We start from the raw sequence: 20,862 nt of genomic DNA on the forward strand, positions 1-20,862 counted from the left end.
GCTCGCACCCAGTTTAATCTGGCGAGACCACAAAGTCAGAAAATTTCTGCCTCGTTATTTATTCCAAAGGCAACATGGAAATTTATTCTTTGCTATAATGAGGCTCAAAGTGAAGAGACTGAAAAGGAACGCCGGCTGTAGGCTCTCAATGGCAGGATTCGTTAATCAAATATCCTGTCTGATTTTAATTGAAAAATGTTGCCAACTTACTGTGGTAAGAGGAGATAGCGACCCTTTAAATTATACCTATAGAACTGTAGTCTACTGTGAAACGGAAACGTTTTTAAATTATGTAGATCAGAATTAAATTGTTGTTTCCTTTTAAAATCAACTTTGACAGGCTGGGATAAGGAAAGTTTTCATAATGGACACCTCATCCAAGAAAAACGCCCATTTGTTCCACAAAAATCCAGCGCGTCCTGTCAGAAGTCAGTCCCTTAAAGTGGGGTGTCCGTCCCCAGAGGAAGCACGACCGTGCTGTGGCGAACTCAAGGTAGAAGGCTTGGGTGTAGTTTATATGCTGACTTCCTTCCAGATAAAATTCAGCTAGAAGAGGAAATTGCTTTCTTTTTGAAAATAGGCTCTTAACTGCAAATTATTAAGCCCACTCGCCAAGCAATGGAGTCATTTTTGTAGGCTAGATGAATTTCGTGGACTCTTTTGAAGGTCTTCTTATACAAACAGGGGAGACAGAGAAGCAGACATTTTTTAAAGCACTGCCCTGCACCATGTATTGTACTAAACACACCCACACTGTTTTCCTTCTGAGAAAGAAAACTTTGACTTTTCTTGTTACATACACAGAAAGGGACAGGTGTCTGCATGATGCAAATCTCCCTTCTCTACAGCAAATACTATTAATAAAACAAAATAATATTGTATTTTAATAAATATGAAACTTAATTCACATGCATACTACTTTACACATATAATTAAAACACATCTATTAAAATATGACCAGATGCTGAAGAACCACTGAAAAATTTAAGAATGAAGTTAACAAGTACACATCTAAAGGACTTGGACTTAAGAAAACCAAACAAACAAAAAAGTAGACTGAACATTTCAGTGTAGGATATTTCCTGCTAGTGCAGGACTTTGATTTCAAAATGTATAATAGGCAAGTTTGGACTTGTGAGAAGATGGCACATGTACGGGTTATGATTTTCACTTCTTTTATTTCCTTACCCATCTATGGCTTTTTCTATGCCACTCATTGATAGTCTCAAAGATAGACTCTCTTTAATGTCTTTATTGGAGGGGTAGTGGAGAGACGGAATCCTGCATGCAATTTACATGAAAATCAGCATGCATTTCAACTGCCATGTAATTTAGAGGGGTTGTTTTGGGGGGAGGGGAGGAACACTGAATGGTCTTGAGACTAATTAGAGCTGCAACAGTACTTGAATCAAATTGTCAATGGTAACACAGTTGCTGTTCAACATTGCTCTTCCTCTGAATTTTGTTTCCTTAGTAACTTCCAAGCTATGCCAAGCTAGTCAGACTACGTGTGCCCTTTCATGTTTTCCAGGTGTTCTTGGGTGCCCTGTCTTTTGTTTACTTTGCCAAAGCATTGGCAGAAGGCTATCTGAAGAGCACCATCACTCAGATAGAGAGAAGGTTTGAAATCTCTTCCTCTCTGGTGGGAATAATTGATGGTAGTTTTGAAATCGGTAGGTATTACAGAAGCCAGACTTTCTCTTTAAGTCCCTGGTCTTTCTCTGAAACCTGCTCAATGTCATCCTTCATTGTCTGCTGAGATCCAACCTGTAAAATCCTATTTGGACAAATCTGCCAGGACCTTATGCTACATAAAGGAAACCCATTCTTTGACAGAATAGGCAACTGATAACCATTTCCCTGCCTCCAGTATTTCTGACTGGACACCTTAGATGAATCAGTTACATATCTCAGAGGAGACTTTTCTTAGAGGAAGATGGGGTGCTGATTGATGTTTGGGGTTGTGGTATGTGGGAAGCACCTCTTGGAGGAGTGAGAATGTGGGAACATGCAAAGGGACTCTGCCAAAATGTAGCCCAAATATTTAAGAAGTAGATACTTATGTATTTTTCTACACAGTAGCTGTGAAAGAGAAAGGGGATTCTATTCTATCAGCAGGAACACAAGAGCAGAGCAGACTGTAAAAACTTACAATTAGGTAGCCTCCATTTGGCAATTGCTTAGACTCCCTCTTCAAAGAGTGACTTCAATGACTGATTTGAAAGTGTTGGAAAGGGTGTGGTTCCAGTTAGTCTGCTCCCTGGATTAATAGAAATGTGAAGCATTTAGTGCCTTTTCAAAGTAAATAAAATAATCCCCTCAGTGGTCACTGATGCCATTTGGGACAAATAAAATTGCAGGGAAGTCTCTTAACTGCTTTAGTGTCAACTTTAACTCGAATGAAAGGAATATTTAAATCTTCATTTTTTTAAAAAAATTTTGCTATTTTGATTTCATTTGTGACTTGGGATGTCACAGAGAAAGTGAGACCAACGAACATATAAACTTTTCCTTTCTGGCTTTTCCTCACTTCAAAAGGGATAAGAGATAGTTTATTTTGGAGATGATGCATAACCATAACCCAGGGACACAGACTTAGGCTACTCCAAATAGTGTCCTAATGTGGTAACTGTTTCATGAAGGTTTTGTTTTAAGAACAAAGAAAGCCATAAATCAAGATGCTTCCAAACATGCTGGTGGAAATACCAGGTAGGTGGTTATAGCAAAGTAGGGGAAACCTCTGCTATTGGGTTAAGAGCCTGCTTGATGACGATATTAGCTTTTGGACAGGTTAGAGATCTGTTCATACAGTCAAAGGACCTACCTAGTGGTCAGGAAGATGTCAGGTCATACACAAAGGTAGGTGACAAATTACTATGTAGGAGATTAAAAGACCTAAGATAATTTGACTCTTAACCTATAAAATTCCAACCACTAGTGTTCTAAGCAGGCTATCAGCCTTTGTAGGTAGAGAATGCCAGCTAATTTGTTCACAAAGATCCTGAATCAGTGCCAATCACACCTTAATGGACATAGTGGTGTCTGGAGAGTGTTAAAGTAAAGGTACTGATTCTGCAGGGAGGGGACCCAAGCTTCTATTTGTTTTTGTTTTAGATTATATTTAGTTAGTCAGTTATTTAGTTATTAATTTAGTCTGTGTGTTCCATGGTGCACATGGAAGGTCAAAGGATACTTTGAGAGTCATTTTTCTCTTTTCGCCGTGTTGACTCTCTGGATTGAACTCAAGTCATCAACTTGGTGACAAGTGCCTTTGCCTGCTGAGACATCTCACAGCAAGTCTGTGTTTCTTGTTGTCAGAGGCCATCATTGCTGTTAGTCAATGACCTCACATATATCAAGGTTCTAAAATGCCTAATCATACCAGTTCCTTATATCACAGTGTCACTTCCTTTTGTCAGGTGATAGTCTGCATCATAGAAAAAAAAAAGGGTATTCATAGGAAGCCAGTACCTGCTGGGAGAGGCAGAATTACGGATGGAGGGTGATGTGCCAGTGAAAATGAGATATCAGCAAATTTAATTTCCCTGCTCTTGGTTCTATGTAGAAACACCTTAGTGCTAGAGATGCTTAGAAATGGTGTAAACTCTCTGTTGGATTACTTCAATATATAAGATGGAAACAGGTCCAAAATGATATCCAGTGCCAGCAGCCAATCTCTACACACATGTAACACATGTGCACTTTCCTCCCACACACATATGTTCCCACACATGTATGAATACACACACACCCCACATACATACAACAAAAATTATATATAGTAATCTATACATGCAACAACTTGGTTGAAATTCTTTCAATTTCAATTGATTGTCCATAGAAACTCTAGCGTATTCTGAATAGAAAATCATGTGACTGAAATAGAAGACACTATTATATTTATTTATTTTTTTGATTCCTAAGTGTGCCAATGATTTTCGCCTTTTCTTACTTAATTGGCCTTGGGACTATGTTGAATTGAAGTGGTGATAATTAATACCATTTTCTTGTTTCTGACTTAATACAGTGCTTTTAAAACATCACTATTCAACAATGCACCTGTTGCATGGTTTTTATTTTAATTTACGTATTAATTTGTTTAGTATGGTTTTTAGTAAGCTTAATTTAAAATTTTATTACTCAGCACATTTCTCTTTCTTCTTTCTGTCTCACAGTTTTGATTTTCTGAGACATGGTATCTCATCTTGTGACCCTGGCTGGCATGTAACTCACTGTGTAGACCAGTCTGACCTCAAATAACACAGATATGTTGGCTTCAGCCTCCTGAGTGCTGGGATTGAAGTGTGCACCACCATGCTAGGCTCAGTTTTTCTTATACTTCATTTACTGGCTGCATTGAGGGATTCACTACATGTCTTCTATTCTGCAAAAATGGTTCTTCTACCTGTTATGTAGTGGCTTAATTAACGGATTTCTTCTTGGCTCCTATTCTCACTCCTGTGACGAGTCTAAGCAGGCTTCACTCACTGTTCTGTTTGCTAATAGGATATTGACCTTCCAATTCACAACTGCACTTGGGCTCCAGTTGCCAATGTTCACACTTTCCTTGTTCAGTCTTTGTTTCTAGTACATAAGATAACTTCAGTTGTTCACTTTCTTTTCTAAGATTTGAAATTTTGAATGTGTGTACATAAAAGAAAAAAATCAGGGGTAAATTTGGTAAAACACTTATTAAACTTCCTGGACCTCTTATCTATTTACCAATTAGCCACGTGAAGTATGGAAGAATTTTTATATCCAATTCAGTGTGTGTGTTTGTGTGTGTGTGTGTGTGTGTGTGTGTGTGTATGCACATATGTATGTGATCTATGCAAACATGTACATACATATGTGTGCACAGATACTCTGGCTGTGCATGCATATGTGGAAGCCAGAGGTAGACGTCCAACATCTTCCTTTATTACTAGTTCACTTCATCTTTTGAGACAGAGTCTCTCACTGAACCTGGTGCTCAGCATTGTAGCTGGGCTGGCTGGCCAAAAAGCCTTTGGGATTTGCCAATCTTCACACCTTCTCTGAGCCCAGTACCAGATTACTGGTGCCAGCTTCATGCCAACTTTTATGTTGGTGTTGGGGATCTGAACACAGTCAGCACGTTATTCACTGACCCTATTTCCAGATGTTCCCATTCATTTTTATTTTAGACTTTAAATTATCATATATTTCTCATGTATTTTTCCTGGGAACTTAGAAAGTTGCTATTACAGCACATACAGGAAACTTAAACCCCTGGAGATGGAACAGGTAGTGAAATGGCATTATTCATTAATGTGACAAAGAAACACCTTTGAACCCCAGTCCCTTATTGTGAGAGTTTGGTGGAGGGTACATGGAGCTATAAAAGGATTGTTATAAAATGTAAGTCAGCTTCACAAACAGAAAGACATAATCAGTATAGTGTCTTAGACTACTTAAGTGTCAAATGGGTATTCTCATGCTTTTTTTTTTTTTTACAGCAAATTTTAAAGAGCTGAATTCTTCCAAGAGTCAAGCACATAGACCTCATTTCCAAGCTACTTTTCCCATGACCTTATTATTATCCTTTGGGCTGTAAAATTTACCACTCATTTTCCAATTGACTAACTCTGGCAGTATGTCCGAACAGTAGTAAACCAGATGATTGCTTGCAGATGGGAAATATGCTCCTGCTGTAACATGGAAACACCAAGGACAGCAAAAATTCAGGCCACCCATTGGCCCCCACAGTCAGCCGATGGGGAAGGGTTTGCTTCTTTATCTAGACAGGAGTTCCTGCAAATGAGACTTCCCAAATGATTATAGCTAAAATGTTAAAGGTCCTTAAAATGTACACCCCTAACCCAGGTTTCTCATGGTGTATTGCTGGTGTGATCCACATCACTGTAGTTGAGCTTAGCTTGCAAGTACAGGTTCCTTGACTAGACCCTGGTCCATAGCAGCAGTAATTGGATATGACAAAGATGTTTACGTTTTTAACAGCTTTGTATCTCCTTTTGTATCATCTCTTAGGAATTCCTTTATATAACAGAACCTGAGAAATATTCCCATAAAACATGTTGAATCATAGAGCTCAGGAGATAGCTCATTCAGTAAAGTGTCATGTAAACATGAAGACCTGAGTTCGATGTCTGCATCCATATTAAACAACAACAAAAATCCAGTCATGGTATTGAACCCTTTCTTGTTATTGCAGAATGAATGGGTAGAGACAGGTTACAACTTGCTGGATCACAGCGTAGCTTAAATCAGAAAGCCACAGGCCTATGAGAGGAGGCTTCATCTTATGAAACAAGGCAGACAACATCTGAGGGCTGACACCCAAGGTTAACATCGAATCTCCATATGCATACCAACACACACACACACACACACACACACACACACACACACACACACACAAACACACACACACAAGAATGTGTACACATAAATGCATACATACAAAAGTAACATGACATTTCATTAGAGCTGTTTTAGAATTATATAATTCTTACTTTAAAACCAACATTATTTATTCACCTTTTAAAATGCCTGTCTTGTGAAATAAAGTATCATTTTATAAATGTGAGTTTAATATTTTATTTCAGTTAAAGTGAAGTATAGTGTTTTTGTAATACCTTTCTTCAGGGAATATCAGCTTTAGAGATAATACAAAAAATATGTTTCAAAAGCAATTAGAAAACTAATAGAAACTTTAATCCAAAGCATAAGTGAATGGAGAAAATTAATAAAATTTGCTGCAAAATCACTAAGAAAAATTAAAAATATCAACTAGAGGAAGCCTTGTATAATTTAGATTTATTTTTAATTATTAGGTATGTGTGTGTGTGTGTGTGTGTGTGTGGGTGTGTGTGTCTAGGTGTGTGTGTGTGTGTGTGTGTGTGTGTGTGTGTGTGTGTGTGTGTGTGTGCATTTGAATGCAGGTGCCCTTGGAGTTCTGATAAGGGCTTCTGATCCCCTGCAGCTGGAGTTACAGGCAGCAGTGAGCCACCCAGTGTGGGTGTTGAGAACCAAATTTGGTCCTCTGTAAGAGCAGTGCACTCTTTTCACCAAGGAGCCATCCCTGCCGCCCTCTGTAATTTAATTTACTGATAAAATGCTTTTAAAAGAACAAATGACTAGGTTGGGTCAAACAAAGCGGTAGGGGGATGGTGAGTGGATATTTTGACAAAAAAGATCAGGTGAATGAATGAGTCATGAATCTGAAGGTAATTTCCGCAGCCATTTTAGCTCACAGGACAAAGCAGCATGACAGGAAGGCTGGGTATGTTGTCTCCTTAGAGGGAAGCTTCGATAAATTTGTGTGCGTCATTTGTTTGCTTCTGCTGTTGACTGTTTCCTAGACTATGACTGCTTCTTCTTGCCCCCAAAGGGAATCTCCTGGTCATCACATTTGTTAGCTACTTTGGTGCCAAACTTCACAGACCAAAATTAATAGGAGCAGGATGCCTAGTCATGGGCATGGGAACAATGCTCATCGCAGTGCCCCAGTTCTTCATGGAGAAGTAAGTCTAAAGCATCCATCTTTTTCTAACCTTTTCCTGCAGTGGCAGATCTCCTCCTCCTTTTTTTTAAATGATAATTTTGTCTTGTTTTCATAAGGTAGATGTCTTCCTAGGTGGCTCTGGCTAGACAGATACTTGATTTTCTAGACAGCCCAGGATGACATTGAACTCACAGCCTTCCTGCCTCAGCCTCCAGAGTTCTGGGATCATAGGCATTTGTTTAAATATGTATATGTGGATTTCTGCCTGCCTGTATCTTTGTGCAAGATGTGCATACAGTGCCATGGAGGCCAGAAGAGGACATTGGATGCCTTTGAACCGGACTTGCAGTTGGTTGTGAACTGCCACATGGGTGCTGGGAGTTGAACCCAGGTCCTCTGCAAGAGCAGCTAGTACGCTTCACCATGAGCCACGTCTTCAGCCCCATCACCGGATATTCTTTACAGCTTTTCACAACTCTGTTCATTGATTATGGGCTTTTTGTAAATATGCGTTGTTTTATATAAACAAACTTTTTATTCTGTATTCTCCAAATAAATAACCTTGGTTTTACATAAAACTTATCAACCATAGATGCTAATTATGAAGGGCCACTCTGGCTGGCTGAGTTTAACATTCTTTCTCTAACCTCCACCAACTCATCTATCTAGTATTGATATAGTATAGATCCATGCTGATCATTATCTTAGACACTGTGAGTAAGAGAATGAAAACAAGTCCCTGAGCTCACGGATCTTAGGAGGAAGAGAAAACAATACACAAATACAGAGTGCTGTGCTATGTCAAACAGGGATATTAGCTGTAGAGAATGGGGCTGGAAAAGATGGCCAAGCCTTTAAGAGCACTTGCTGTACAAGCTGCATGTTGCACAAACATTTGTAATTCCAGCTCAGAGGCACCCAGCACCTTCTTCTGGCCTCCCTGTGAGCATGGGTGTGCACACTAGCATACACACATTCACATACTCTCAGACATACACACACACACACACACACACACACACACACACACACACACGACAGAGAACAACAGCCTAGTGAAGACACTTAAGGGAAGAACTGTGAAAAGACAAGGGGACTGTCACGGCTTGGCTAACCCGTGACCTCTGGTGATGTGCTCTGCCTCCCCAGTACTGGGGTTGCATATGCCTGCTGCTGCACCATCATTTAACAGGGTGCTAGGGATCTGAACTCAGACCTCATGCCTGCACAGCAGGTCCTTTATTGATGGACCCAGACATGGGTGTTTAAAGTGACTGTGACCACTGCTTTGAAAACTGATACTGATGAACAAGCTTGGGATGACACAGAAGTGTGCACAGAATTCTACATGTTCAGTAAAGGCTGCCTTAGGAAGAGAGAGTATTCATGGCTGAGGCTGGGGCCTATCCGTATGAAAGCACTGTCCTGTACACAAGGGAAGTGGAATCAGCCCCCGGCATGGAAAAATAGAAAATCAAAATGTTTTCTGCCATTATTTGGGGCTGATAACACAGGCCTGTAACACCCACTAGTCCCGAGGCTGAAGCAGGAGGATCACATAAGTTCAGGGCCAGTCTGTGTAGGCCACAGTAATTTCACGGCCAGCTCATGGCAACTTAGCAAGGACATGTAGCAACTTAAAAAGAAACTCGGGAAGTGGTGAGGGGTGGAGGGGTGAGGCTGGATTAATTTGTAGTCAGAGTCATTACCTGGAGGGAACACGCAGAATTCCTTCTGGGCAGACAGCTCTACAGCCGTGCTGTATTTTACACATTCTCTAGAACTGGCCTGTGAGTGTTCTGCTAATGTCTCGCGTTGATATGATACTGATTTTTTCTCTGACTTGGAGACAGCCTTGGTCTTCAGCAAATGTACATAGACACCTCTTGTTCTAAGGGAATAGATGATGGCCAGTCGCTATCTTCTGCTAAAATGAGGCTGAAAATGATTCTTGCTTTTTTTTTTTGTCACTGGTTCATGGAGGGCCCAAGAAAGGCACAAAGGCAGGCAGCATCTTCTGGCCAGCCATGAGACAAATTGCTGCTCAGTGCTGGTTTGGTTTGATGAGTCCAATTTGAAGGAAACTGCAAACCCAGCCTGACCCCCTCATGAGTGGCAAAGCAAGCCTCTGTTTTAGCATGATGTTAGCCTGTCAGTGTAAAAATTTTCTTTGTATGCAGGTACAGCTATGAAAAGTATGAGAAGTATTCTCCCTCCTCCAACCTGACTCCTAACATCTCTCCATGCCACCTAGAGTCCAGCAACCTGTCACCAAGCTCAGTCATGGGGAAATCACAAAACAAAATAAATGATGGTAAGATGGTTTTTAAAAATTGACTTGTGTAAATAAATGGTTTTTAGCTTTTATGTATGCTTTAGTTTATTAATTTTTTCTCTGAAAAGCCTTATTACTTGAAATAGTAAAGTGTAAAAAAATTCTACAGTTGTGCTGAGGAGATGGCTCAGTGGGAAAGGGTGTTGCTTTGCAAGCATGGGGACCTAAGTTCAAATCCCCAGCACCCACTCACAAATCTAGGCATGTCTGCACGTGCCTAGAGACCCACCACTGGGGACACAGGTAGGTGTGTTCCTAAAATTCACTAGCCAGTGAGAGATTCTGTCCTGAGGCGACAGGGCAAGAATAATGGGGAAAGGTACCAATATACTCTGGCCTTTGCTGGCACACAGGGATGCTGTTCACATGCCTGCCCTGCAAAGCACTCACACACACAAGCAGCTCTTAGAGTATAAAGCTGTATGATATGATTCCAGTAAAACACTCCAGTGATTCAATATTGTGGAAAAGATCACAAATGGTTTGTTGGTGACTAGGAACATCTACCAGTGGTTCCGAGTGAGATGGGTCTTGAAATAAAAATAAAATGAATTTCACAAATAGAAACATCAATCTAAAAGGTCAGATAAGAAATGTAAATTTTTCCCATGGTTACATTTAATTCCTTCTTCATCTCCTTCACACCTAGGTAAAAATAGCTTCCACCTCCCAGTGTTGATGCGAAGACTCCAGTTATAAATTCCTGAGAACCACTTAGCCCAGCGTGTGCCTGGGAGGGAGCATTTAGATGTGGTAATTACTGGAGGCAGTTAACATCCTTGGTTTTATTAGAGTGCCGGAACTCTGTAGAGCAGTCTTTCATTTTTGTGACTGACATAACTGCCCTGCCTCATATGGTCAGATTATGGCATGACATTTATTAATGTATCCTTAAATAGTCAGCTTTAGATTCAGCTCTAAAAATATTGTCAAAAAATCTTTTACTTTTGTTGGAAGATGTGGACTGCTGAAGAGTTTAAGATGTATAACTTTTATATGGCTTGTTTTCAGAATTCTAAAAATAGTTGATTACTACCAGACATAACTGTAGGCAATACAGCCCAGTGTTGCCCTTATCAGCCACATAAACATTTGAGTTTCAGGTAGAACTTGGACAACAATGAAAAAATACTTGTGATTGAAAAATACACAATTTTTATTAAATGTAGATGTGGATAAGCTTTTGTTCATGACCTGTTTTGCCTCAGATAACATGCTGACAGGTGTCTCTGTGTAGTATCTCACCCAAAATTTTATCAGATTAGCACTGTGGTAGACTTTGATTCTGTTTTCTAATTAGTTTAAAACCGAGTATAGAAATGTAGAAATAATATTTAACATCAACAGTGAGCTAGCTCTAGTCCTCTTCTTTGCCTTTCTTTCTAGAATGTGAAGGGGATGCCAGCTCCTCCATGTGGATTTATGTCTTCCTGGGAAATCTCCTGCGAGGATTAGGGGAAACTCCCATCCAACCCCTCGGCATCGCCTATCTGGATGACTTTGCCAGTGAGGATAATGCTGCGTTCTACATTGGTAATGCCCACCTCATCCAGCATGAGAAGTGGGGTGCCTGTGCCCCCTTTCCATCTATTCCAAATTTAGCATGGAAGGTTTTAGCACTCAGTCTCCATGCCTTCTTTCACTCAGCTCTCACGTGTCTGAAATACACAAAGGATTTGAACAGAGAAGGTACTTCATTAGTCAGTGTCTGTTGCACAAGGAAAAGAACACCAGACTAGAAGAAGATAGCCGTGACCTCAACTGCAATGGCATGGGACCTTGTGAAGGCATCTTGGGAACTTCAGAGTTCAGAGACTGTTTTTGATGTTCTGTTATTGTTGTTATTGGTTTGGTGTGTGTTTGTGTGTGTGTGTTCATGTGGGTCTGTTGTTTCTGCAGTTCTAGAAACTGCCTAGCATTATAAAATCTCTGGTTAACTGAAGGATATTTTATTTTATTTTTCCTATTTGAGATAGGAAGGAATTCTGGAACCTTGAGAGCAGGTATAAATGACTGAAAAGAAATATAAAGAGACCATAAGCAAGGCTCAAGGCTGTCCCATCTGTAGATCAGCAGCAGTCCCCAGTGTATACTACAAAAGAAGGGCACATGCATTGGAAAATCTTCCACACAAAATTGTATAGCAGAAGTGAACTCTTAAGGTCAGATACATCTAAGCACTATTTAATGGGTGTCTTACACCCTGAATTCAGCTACAAATTAGAACTGCAGGGATGACTATTGTGTTTTCTGTGTTTCATACATCGTTTTGATTTCTTAGGATTCTGATCTTTTGAATGAGACAAAGGACAAGATTGGAGGAGGGGCTACACCAAGAGTCACTGTGTTTCTAGGCACATACCACAGAAATCCCTGATATCCTGCGTATACCAATATAGACTTAAATTAAAAATAGGTTTTGCTCTGATGGAAAACTGGAGCATAACTCAGGAGTGAAAGAAAGACTGTATGGGGTGCACTAAGCAACGCTCCCGGGGACTGGCTAGGATTTACCTTCCTCTGGAGCTGCTCAGAGGCTACACAGAGTCTTACACTTGATTCTGTTCTGAAAGAGGCCAATGAATGGCTCTCCATGCCTCCAGTTCATGTAATCTCCCAGGAATATGCGTGTGTGTGTTGAGGGAATGGCATGTGGGGGACACTTACCTGGGCAGGACAATCTGCTTACTAGTGACACTGTCCTCTGTAACCTGCTCCCATCATCCGTCAGGCTACCCCTGACCTGTGGTGAGCTTTCTAGAAAACCTTAACTTGCTCCAAAATCTGCCTCCTTTGCTAGCTGCTTCCTGAGACAACCCTCTCTCCACAGTGCTTCCTCACAAGCTCCGTGTGAATGAGCAAGTGCTCTTTATCACAGAGTTGGGAAAATCCATTTTAATGTCAAAACAGAACTTATGCTTGACTAACCATAAACAATTTTTTGAAAGATTACCAAATTAGTGCAGTTCTGTTTTCTTTGTTTGTTTTTATCTCAAGTGACCACTAGCTCCTTCCTCCACCTCTCAAGAACTAGGATTCCTAAACTGTAGACAACCACAAATGTCAGAACTAAAGTTTGCTTCACATTTGGAACTTAAATTTGTCAGGGTCTTGTGTTAGAAGTAATGGTTTTCTCCCCAAATAGAGAAGGACTTATTTCCCAGTGCATTGAAACAGTAGCCAGTGATACACCCACAGATGAGGTGCTGAGGTATTTAATTTGCAGCTGCCAATGGCATCTCATTTATATTTCCTGCTTAGCATTTTATTAATTTATCAAGGCAGAGCCAAATGGTAGGTATTCTTATTTTTTCTCTTATCCTCTTCCCCTCTTAATACGTTTTCTTTTGGTTTGGTTTGCTTTTTTCGTACAGGGTGTGTGCAGACCGTGGCAATTATAGGGCCCATTTTTGGCTTCCTCTTGGGTTCATTATGTGCCAAACTGTATGTTGATATTGGCTTTGTGAATCTAGGTAAGTAGGTTTATTAATTAATTAATTAATTAATTAATTAATTAAATTACACTTCTCTGTGTGTGCTTATTCCATAATGTACTTGTGAAGATCAGTGAACAACTTGTGCAAATCGGTTGTCACCTTTTACCAGGTGGGTCCTGGGATGGAACTCAGATGCCCGGGCTTGGTACACACTAAGCCATCTTGCCAGCCTGAATTTATTTTCATTTATTCATTAATTTTAATTACTATAATTTTAATGGGACTGACTAAGAAAAAATACCAAGTTTTGTTTTTGTTTTTTAATTTTTTTTTAAAAAAAAATGTATGTGTATGAATATTTGCATGCACATATGTATGTACACTAAATGAGTGCTCACTACTGGAGGAGGACAGAAGAAGCTGTCAGATCCCCTGAAATCAGAGTTACAGACAGTTATGAGCTACCATATGGGTGCTGGTAATACAACCCAATCCTCTACAAAATCAGCAAGTGCTCTTAACCACTGAGCCAACTCTCCAGTCCGAAAATTTTACTTTTAGTACAATGGCCAGTACTTCACCCCGAAGTATCCCCAGTGGGTCGGGGCCTGGTGGCTTGGTTCCTAAAACAAAAATAGTCCATGGAATACACATTGATGCTGAAGATGCGGGTGTTGATGGGTACAGAAGGATAAACAGGTAGTGATTAGAACAGGGTGACCTGTGGTCTGTTATGAAGGCAGATTGTCTTGTGCAGCTGCCAGTTCAAATGCACCAAGCAGAGTTCAGGCTCAAAACTGTGGCTCCTGCTGGCTCCTGCTGGCTCTCGCTGGTCTCATATGTGTCAACATTTGTTATAGTGATATCAACCAATAAAGAAAACACATAGGAGTGAAAGTCTCTAGTGACCACACTTCCCTCTCTCCTAGCCTTAGTCTCTCTCCCCTGCTGTTTCTCCAACTAGGCAATTATCTGGGGGACTGGCAGCCATTATTCTTTGAGGACAATCTTAGACATTCAATAAGTAAATCAGATGCAAGTGCTTCTGAAGGAGCAGCTGGCTATAGGGTGTTCCACCTGCTGTGCTCACCTTGTGCTCCAGGCCCAGCCCCAGAGCACACTATGACGCCAAAGCCTCTCACAGCCTTTAGTCTCTGACTCTTTAACCCAGGATTCAAACAGAGAAACTAAAGTCCTCCAGGAACACCTTTCCTGGAGATCGGGTGTGTGTGTGTGTGTGTGTGTGTGTGTGTGTGTGTGTGTGTGTGTTCTGGGGAATCTGAATTTTGGTCCTCATTCTCTGAGCCATCTCCCCGACCCTGTTGGGTAGTTTTTTTTATGATGTGGTAGAACTGTTGCTAGAACTTGTTTTCTGCAGTAACTCATTTCAATACCCTAACCTTGAAAAAGTTGCTACTTAACAAACCTCTTTCTTTCAGACCACATAACCATCACCCCGAAGGATCCCCAGTGGGTCGGGGCCTGGTGGCTTGGTTACCTAATAGCAGGGCTCCTAAGTCTCCTTGCAGCTGTGCCTTTCTGGTGCTTACCCAAGACTCTACCAAGATCCCAAAGTAGAGAGGACTCTGGGTCCTCATCTGAGAAGTCCAAGTTCATCATAGATGACCCTATTAACTACCAAATGGTCCCTGGAGAAGAAATGAAATTCATGGAAATGGCAAGAAGTAAGTCAGATTCTCTTTGATCATGGACTACTACTGTCCATCTTCCTAGTGGGACTTGAGGAAGTGTATGAATAATAGTACTTGGCTTCCCTGTCTGAAAGAAATGTTAAAAAACCATATAGGAAGCAGAAATGGAGAGAGGAAGTCATTCTTTTTTTTCTGATTTTTCCATTTATTCCAGAAGCTTTAAAAAAATTTTTTTATTCATTTTACATACCAACCACAGATCCCCCTCTCATCCCTCCTTCTTCCTCCTGCCCCACTCCTTTCCCCCTCCCCCACCCCTCATCCACTCCTCCAACAGGATAAGTTCTCCCATTGCGGGGACAGCTAAGCCTGGTACATTCAGTTGAGGCAGGACCAAGCCCCTCCCTGCTTTATCAGGCAATGTGATCAGGATCTATGCCTGGTGCATGAGCAGGCTTTGTGGATCCCATTACCTATGGTCACAAAGTTGTTCTTATTGAAAAAGTTATGCAGGTAGATGAGCAAAAGTCCTGCATATTTTCCTTTTGGGTGGCTTCACCCTCTCACACACCATTGTTCTTCTCCATAGTAGCTGCTCAGCAGAAATCTGAGTAGACAGAAAAGAAGAGGCTATAACTCCATGTCTGAGAGCCTTTTACACGTAAGATCCACCTGTTTGAACAATATATAGAAATGTGTGTCTCAGCAAGGGTGTAAGTGCAAGGCAGGTAAAGGCCAGGCATGTTCTCAGGAGTTCTCCTCAGGGAAGTTGATGACCAAGAAATTGTCCCCATCTCTTTCTTTTCAAGCAATCCTGTATTTATGTTTAAAGACATTCTTCAACTTGTTGAAGTTAATTGCCTGAATCATGGGAGGAAGAGAGTAGGAGAAAGGTCCCTTTAACACCAAGGTACACTCACTAAAGGAGACAGCTATGAACTATGTTGGGAGAAAGAGACGCACATGGAAGTTCCTGATGTCCAGCCTAGAGCTTCTAGATGGATGATGAGGAGGAATGCTCTGCCCTTGTTACTGACACATCACCTGATGGGGTCTGTCCCTGTCTCACTTATTGGTCCTACATAGTGTTCCTGTAGGAGTGTATGTGCCTAGATTCAAACCCAGGCAGACTGCAGCCCTGAAGATTTCAATGTCTACTACCTGAGACCCTGTCTTTAAGGACTCCATATTGTTTTTGTCTTACAGATTTTCTTCCATCATTGAAGACTCTTCTTAGAAATCCAGTATACATCTTATACCTGTGTGCAAGCACCGTTCAGTTCAATTCTCTATTTGGCATGGTGACATATAAACCAAAGTACATTGAGCAGCAGTATGGGCAGTCATCCTCCAAAGCCAACTTTGTCATTGGTATGCCCGCCTGTCTGCCATGTGTTCCCATAGAAACTATCTTTGATGAACCTTGCACATTCTTAGTAATATTAGATTGCTCTAGTTTTTAACCTAAACTAATTATGGTATTTTAGATGAAGTAAAGTAGAAAACTTTTAAAACTCTAGCATACATACAGTAGGTGCGTATTATAATTTTGCAACAATAATTATTTGTGACTGTGACTGGTTGGCTTTGAAAGAATTTCCCACAGTTTTTTAAGAAGTACAAAGAAGTGAGTCTAGCATAGATTTTTTTTTTTTTTAGATTATTGCTAATATTGGGTACCTGTGTTTTAGGCATTGTTGACGCCTTACAACATTGGCAATATTGCATGCATGGTGTCTGGGACTGCATGCAGCGGGCATTTAGACAGTATAACTGTGCCTTCTATAACAAAGCTGATGTTTGACTCAGAGTCAAGGGATATTTTTGACATCTGGAGAATATGTTGTTTAAACGGATTGTATATATAGCATATTAATGTAGCCAAGAACAAGAACACCACTGAAGGACCAAAACAGGAACAAGGGATTAAAAGAGAGAAAATAATATTTAAACACAGGGCTATCATCCTGTATAAAATTAGAGACTCAAAACATGATTGGCTCCTTTTCTCCAAGAATATTTCATTTAAAAAAAAACACCATTTTGAGGCATTACATTTATTCTGTTTCTTGGGACATACTCCTTTAAGATATGAGACTCTAAAATAATTTCTTTCTTCATAGAAATTGTTAAAGGATTTATTTTATTATTAATATTTTGTATGATATGAATGTGTTATGGGGGTGTATGAGTATGGGTGGGTGAATGTGTGTGTTGGGTGGGTGTGTTCATTTGTGCACATGAGTGCATGTGTCTGTGTAGATCAGAAGAGGCTGTCAAATCTCCTGAAGCTGAAGCTACAGGTGATTGTGAGCCAACCAATGTGCATTCTGGGAACCAGATTTGGGCTTCTGACCCATCTCTCCAACCCCTCGTCACAGAAAATTTTAAAAATCACTCCATATATCTACCCCTGAAAAGAGAAGAAAAAAATCTGAGTATATCTTAGAAGATGTAATTTTCCTATAACAAATTCTAAATAATGGGCACTTATATGTTAAAGTGACTGGCTTGTTTGGTCTATTCTCCAACATTCTAGCAGTTTCAAGATTAGATTACTGAAATTTTTCATTTCCAATATTAATTGATTCAAAAGCTCACTTGTATCATTTACCGGTTGAGCATAAGAAATATTTTATAAATTTCCCTCAGAGCTTCTTCCATATCTATCAGTGTTGTATACTGAGTTTAAGGAGAACAAATAAATAAGAAACAGAAATGTGAGATAGTCTTTTTCATCTTATATGAAGTTTTATATGTCAAGATACAATTTATACTCATCAGTTAAGTCTGAAGATGTTTCTTATATAGCTTAACTGAATGAATTATGTATATGTGTGTGTGTTCTTGTGTGTGTGTGTGTAAAGTAGCCATCATCTAGAGCATCCTATTACCCAAGAAGATTATTATCACATGCTTTCCCTAATGGCTAGAATTGTTGTAGACTCAATCTTCATAAACCAGTCTTACCTGTTCTTGAGCCTCATAGAATTTGAACAATTGATGTTAAGATTCATTCACGGTTCTGAATACCCATGTTTGGCTCTTTTTCACAACCGTGGACTAGTCTGTGATATCAACGTACCATGAATTACTTATATTTAGTCACGTTAGTGCTAATGGTCCTTTTGATAGTTTTATTCTTTTGGCTACTGTAGATGACACAGCCATGATCATTCTATGGATATATTCATTTTCTTTGATTAGCACATGGTGTGCAAATACTAGGTCATAGGCAATCTGTGATAGAGTAGATATTGCTAAGAAACATCATGGCTGAGCACATTTAAACATGCACTGAATATATGAGTGCATGCTAATCACCCCACATTTTTACCAGACCTTGATGTTGTAAGCCTTTTTCATTGTGATATCATTTACCCTATGACCATTTATGTTGAACATGTCTGCATAGGCTCATAGTCACTTCAGTATTCCCTTCTGCTAACTTGTTTGAGTCACTTGCCCATGTTATTTATTTATTTTGATTGGCAGTCTTTCACTTGCTAAGTTCTGGCTACTGTATATTTTTCTTGATACAAATTCTTCATTAAATGTGTGTGTTGTAAGTATTTCTCATACACTTTACCTTGTTTTTTTTAATTTTTCCATTTTATTAAACATAGATTTTTTTCTCAGACAATATAATCTGAATACATTTTCCCCTCCCTCTACTCCTCATTCCTTCCTGACTTGATAAGTAAGACCTTTTAATTTTGATAATGGTCATGATCATCATTTTAATTAAGCCCAATTTTTAGTCATTTTCTTTCTTGTGTTATTTTGATTCTGTTTTTAAAACTGTACATTAAGCCCCCAAATCACTGAAATGTTTTCCTAATACTTATAATATTAATATTTAACTGTTTCAGTTTTCACTTATTGGATAAATCCACTTCTAATAAAGTTTTTATATAATATGAAAGATAAGGTTCAATCAGAATAAAGAGAAAAAAATGAACAAACAAACCCAAAACCTTTTCCCAGGAATTTGCATGAAGGCCCATGTCTTTGAAGATGTTCCTGTTCCTCATTATTCAGTATCATACATCACTGCATCTGGGCACTTGATCTCTCCCATACTGGAGTCATGAATGAGTTTCTTAAAGTTCAAATTGAAACCTGTTTTTCATAAAGGAAAATTAAGAACATTATTTAGAAAGAGATGTTCATAATAAAAAATTAGGGCTGGAGAGATGGATCCGTGGGTAGAGGCACTGCCCTTGCAGAAGGTCTGAAACCTGTGGAAGATCCCTGGGATATTTTTAAACAAATTTTTACTAGTTTTTTATGGGAGGCACAGAGGTTCTTGTCCTCACAGATAAGTACTAGGGGAACCAGGAACCTTAAACACACAGGGTTGTCCCTTCGAAGGTAGATATATAACCTGTTATCTGCCCCAAAGGCTAGGAGCAGAAGTGGTTAACAGCCTGATGACCTTTGCACTATCTGTGTGGCCAAGACCACAACAGATCCTCCCTCAGACTTATCTGGAGCTTGTTTTTCTCAGTTAATCTATAGAACTCATCTTCATGGAAGATGTCACATATACGTTACAAAGAGTTGTAATGCAGTTATGTCTTAAGCTTTGTTGTATACCTGAGATTGAGTTAATTATCACCAGGAAACTTTTCAGCAAATTGTGCTGTGCTTAAATGTGCCTAAAATAAACTACCTGGAGTAGGACTCTTTTAGTTTGAACCAATACCAGCTACTTAGTTGTGTTGAACTGAAGAACTGAACTATGTTATTCCCCCTCCCCCACTGCAGATTGTTACTCTGCTGGCCATGATGTTCTCAGAAGCCTCTGCTGTTCTTTGAGACTTTCATGCATGCATGCAGTTTATTTTGATATTAGACACCCTCACTCCTGCCTGAAGCTAGTCCCCATATTCAATATTCAATATATTTACTGGATAGTGAGTATAGATAGATAGATAGATAGATAGATAGATAGATAGATAGATAGATAGATAGATAGATAGATAGTGTGTGTGTGTGTGTGTGTGTGTGTGTGTGTGTGTGTGTTAATATATATCCCACTGAGTACAATTTATGCTGCCCATACAGTTTTAGATATGGGACCATCCACTGAAGCATGGTCTACCACAGTAGCCACATTTTTAAGAAAACCGACAGTCCTTCATCTAGCACCCATCAATAGTCAATAGCTCCTGATCTTACATCTTCAAACACAAACATAAAAGAGAGAGAGAACTGGAAGTGTAAAGAGGCTTTCAACTCTCAAAGCCTTCTTCCAGTCAAGTACTTCCTCCAGCAAGGCTGCACCTCCTTGTAACTTCTCCAAACAGCTCCACAAACTGGAGTCCAAATATTCAAATGTCTGAGTCTATGGGTAACACTTCTCATTCACATTACCATGAGGAGTAACAGAATAGACACAGAATCCCTAGTAAAGCTGACTTCTAAGATGGAGAATAGAAGGTCACACACACACACACACACACACACACACACACACACACACATACACACACACGAGAGAGAGAGAGAGAGAGAGAGAGAGAGAGAGAGAGAGAGAGAGAGAGAGAGAGAGAGAGTTCTGTCTTCACACTTAGACTTTATTTTTAATTTGGAGAAACTGTTAGCATGAATGAATTTGAAGCACAAGTAGCCAGATCTGTTACCCTCTTCCTAGCATGTTCTTCATTTTTAAAGTGTCAATCACAGGTCTTTTAGCTGATTGTTGCTCCTTCAAAGTCTCAGGACACTTCCATCTCCTTCACTTGCCACATTCTACAAATCTCACTTTAGCTGGAGAGCAAAGGTAGCATCTCCTCTATTCCATTTTAGTAAGTTCACAGTCATAACCTTGTGAAGATGAGCCCATTTCTAACCTAGACTCTACCCTGGAGCTATGTCCTTAGCCAGGCTGGGATGGTTTCTAATGTTTCAATTGTAAAATTAAGACTTATAACTTATAGTCATATA

General features: G+C 39.8%; 1 protein-coding gene across 4 annotated transcripts in view; it reads left to right on the forward strand.

Moving 5' to 3' along the window:
• The first annotated feature begins 364 nt into the window (after nucleotides 1-364).
• The window catches only part of Slco1c1 (solute carrier organic anion transporter family member 1C1), a 37,977-nt gene continuing 17,479 nt past the window's right edge, over nucleotides 365-20,862 (forward strand). For 2 of the 4 annotated variants that reach the window (XM_059256989.1, XM_059256990.1), the window contains exons 1-8: nucleotides 365-493; nucleotides 1,532-1,673; nucleotides 7,373-7,505; nucleotides 9,667-9,800; nucleotides 11,208-11,354; nucleotides 13,196-13,294; nucleotides 14,698-14,943; nucleotides 16,117-16,281. In XM_059256989.1, coding sequence (XP_059112972.1) covers nucleotides 365-493; nucleotides 1,532-1,673; nucleotides 7,373-7,505; nucleotides 9,667-9,800; nucleotides 11,208-11,354; nucleotides 13,196-13,294; nucleotides 14,698-14,943; nucleotides 16,117-16,281 — 1,195 coding nt within the window. The remainder of the gene's footprint in view (nucleotides 494-1,531; nucleotides 1,674-7,372; nucleotides 7,506-9,666; nucleotides 9,801-11,207; nucleotides 11,355-13,195; nucleotides 13,295-14,697; nucleotides 14,944-16,116; nucleotides 16,282-20,862) is intronic. The other 2 variants (XM_059256991.1, XM_059256992.1) reach the window with 2 other exon arrangements.

Source organism: Peromyscus eremicus, chromosome 3 (genome assembly GCF_949786415.1).
Source record: "Peromyscus eremicus chromosome 3, PerEre_H2_v1, whole genome shotgun sequence".
NCBI classification, from domain to species: domain Eukaryota; kingdom Metazoa; phylum Chordata; class Mammalia; order Rodentia; family Cricetidae; genus Peromyscus; species Peromyscus eremicus.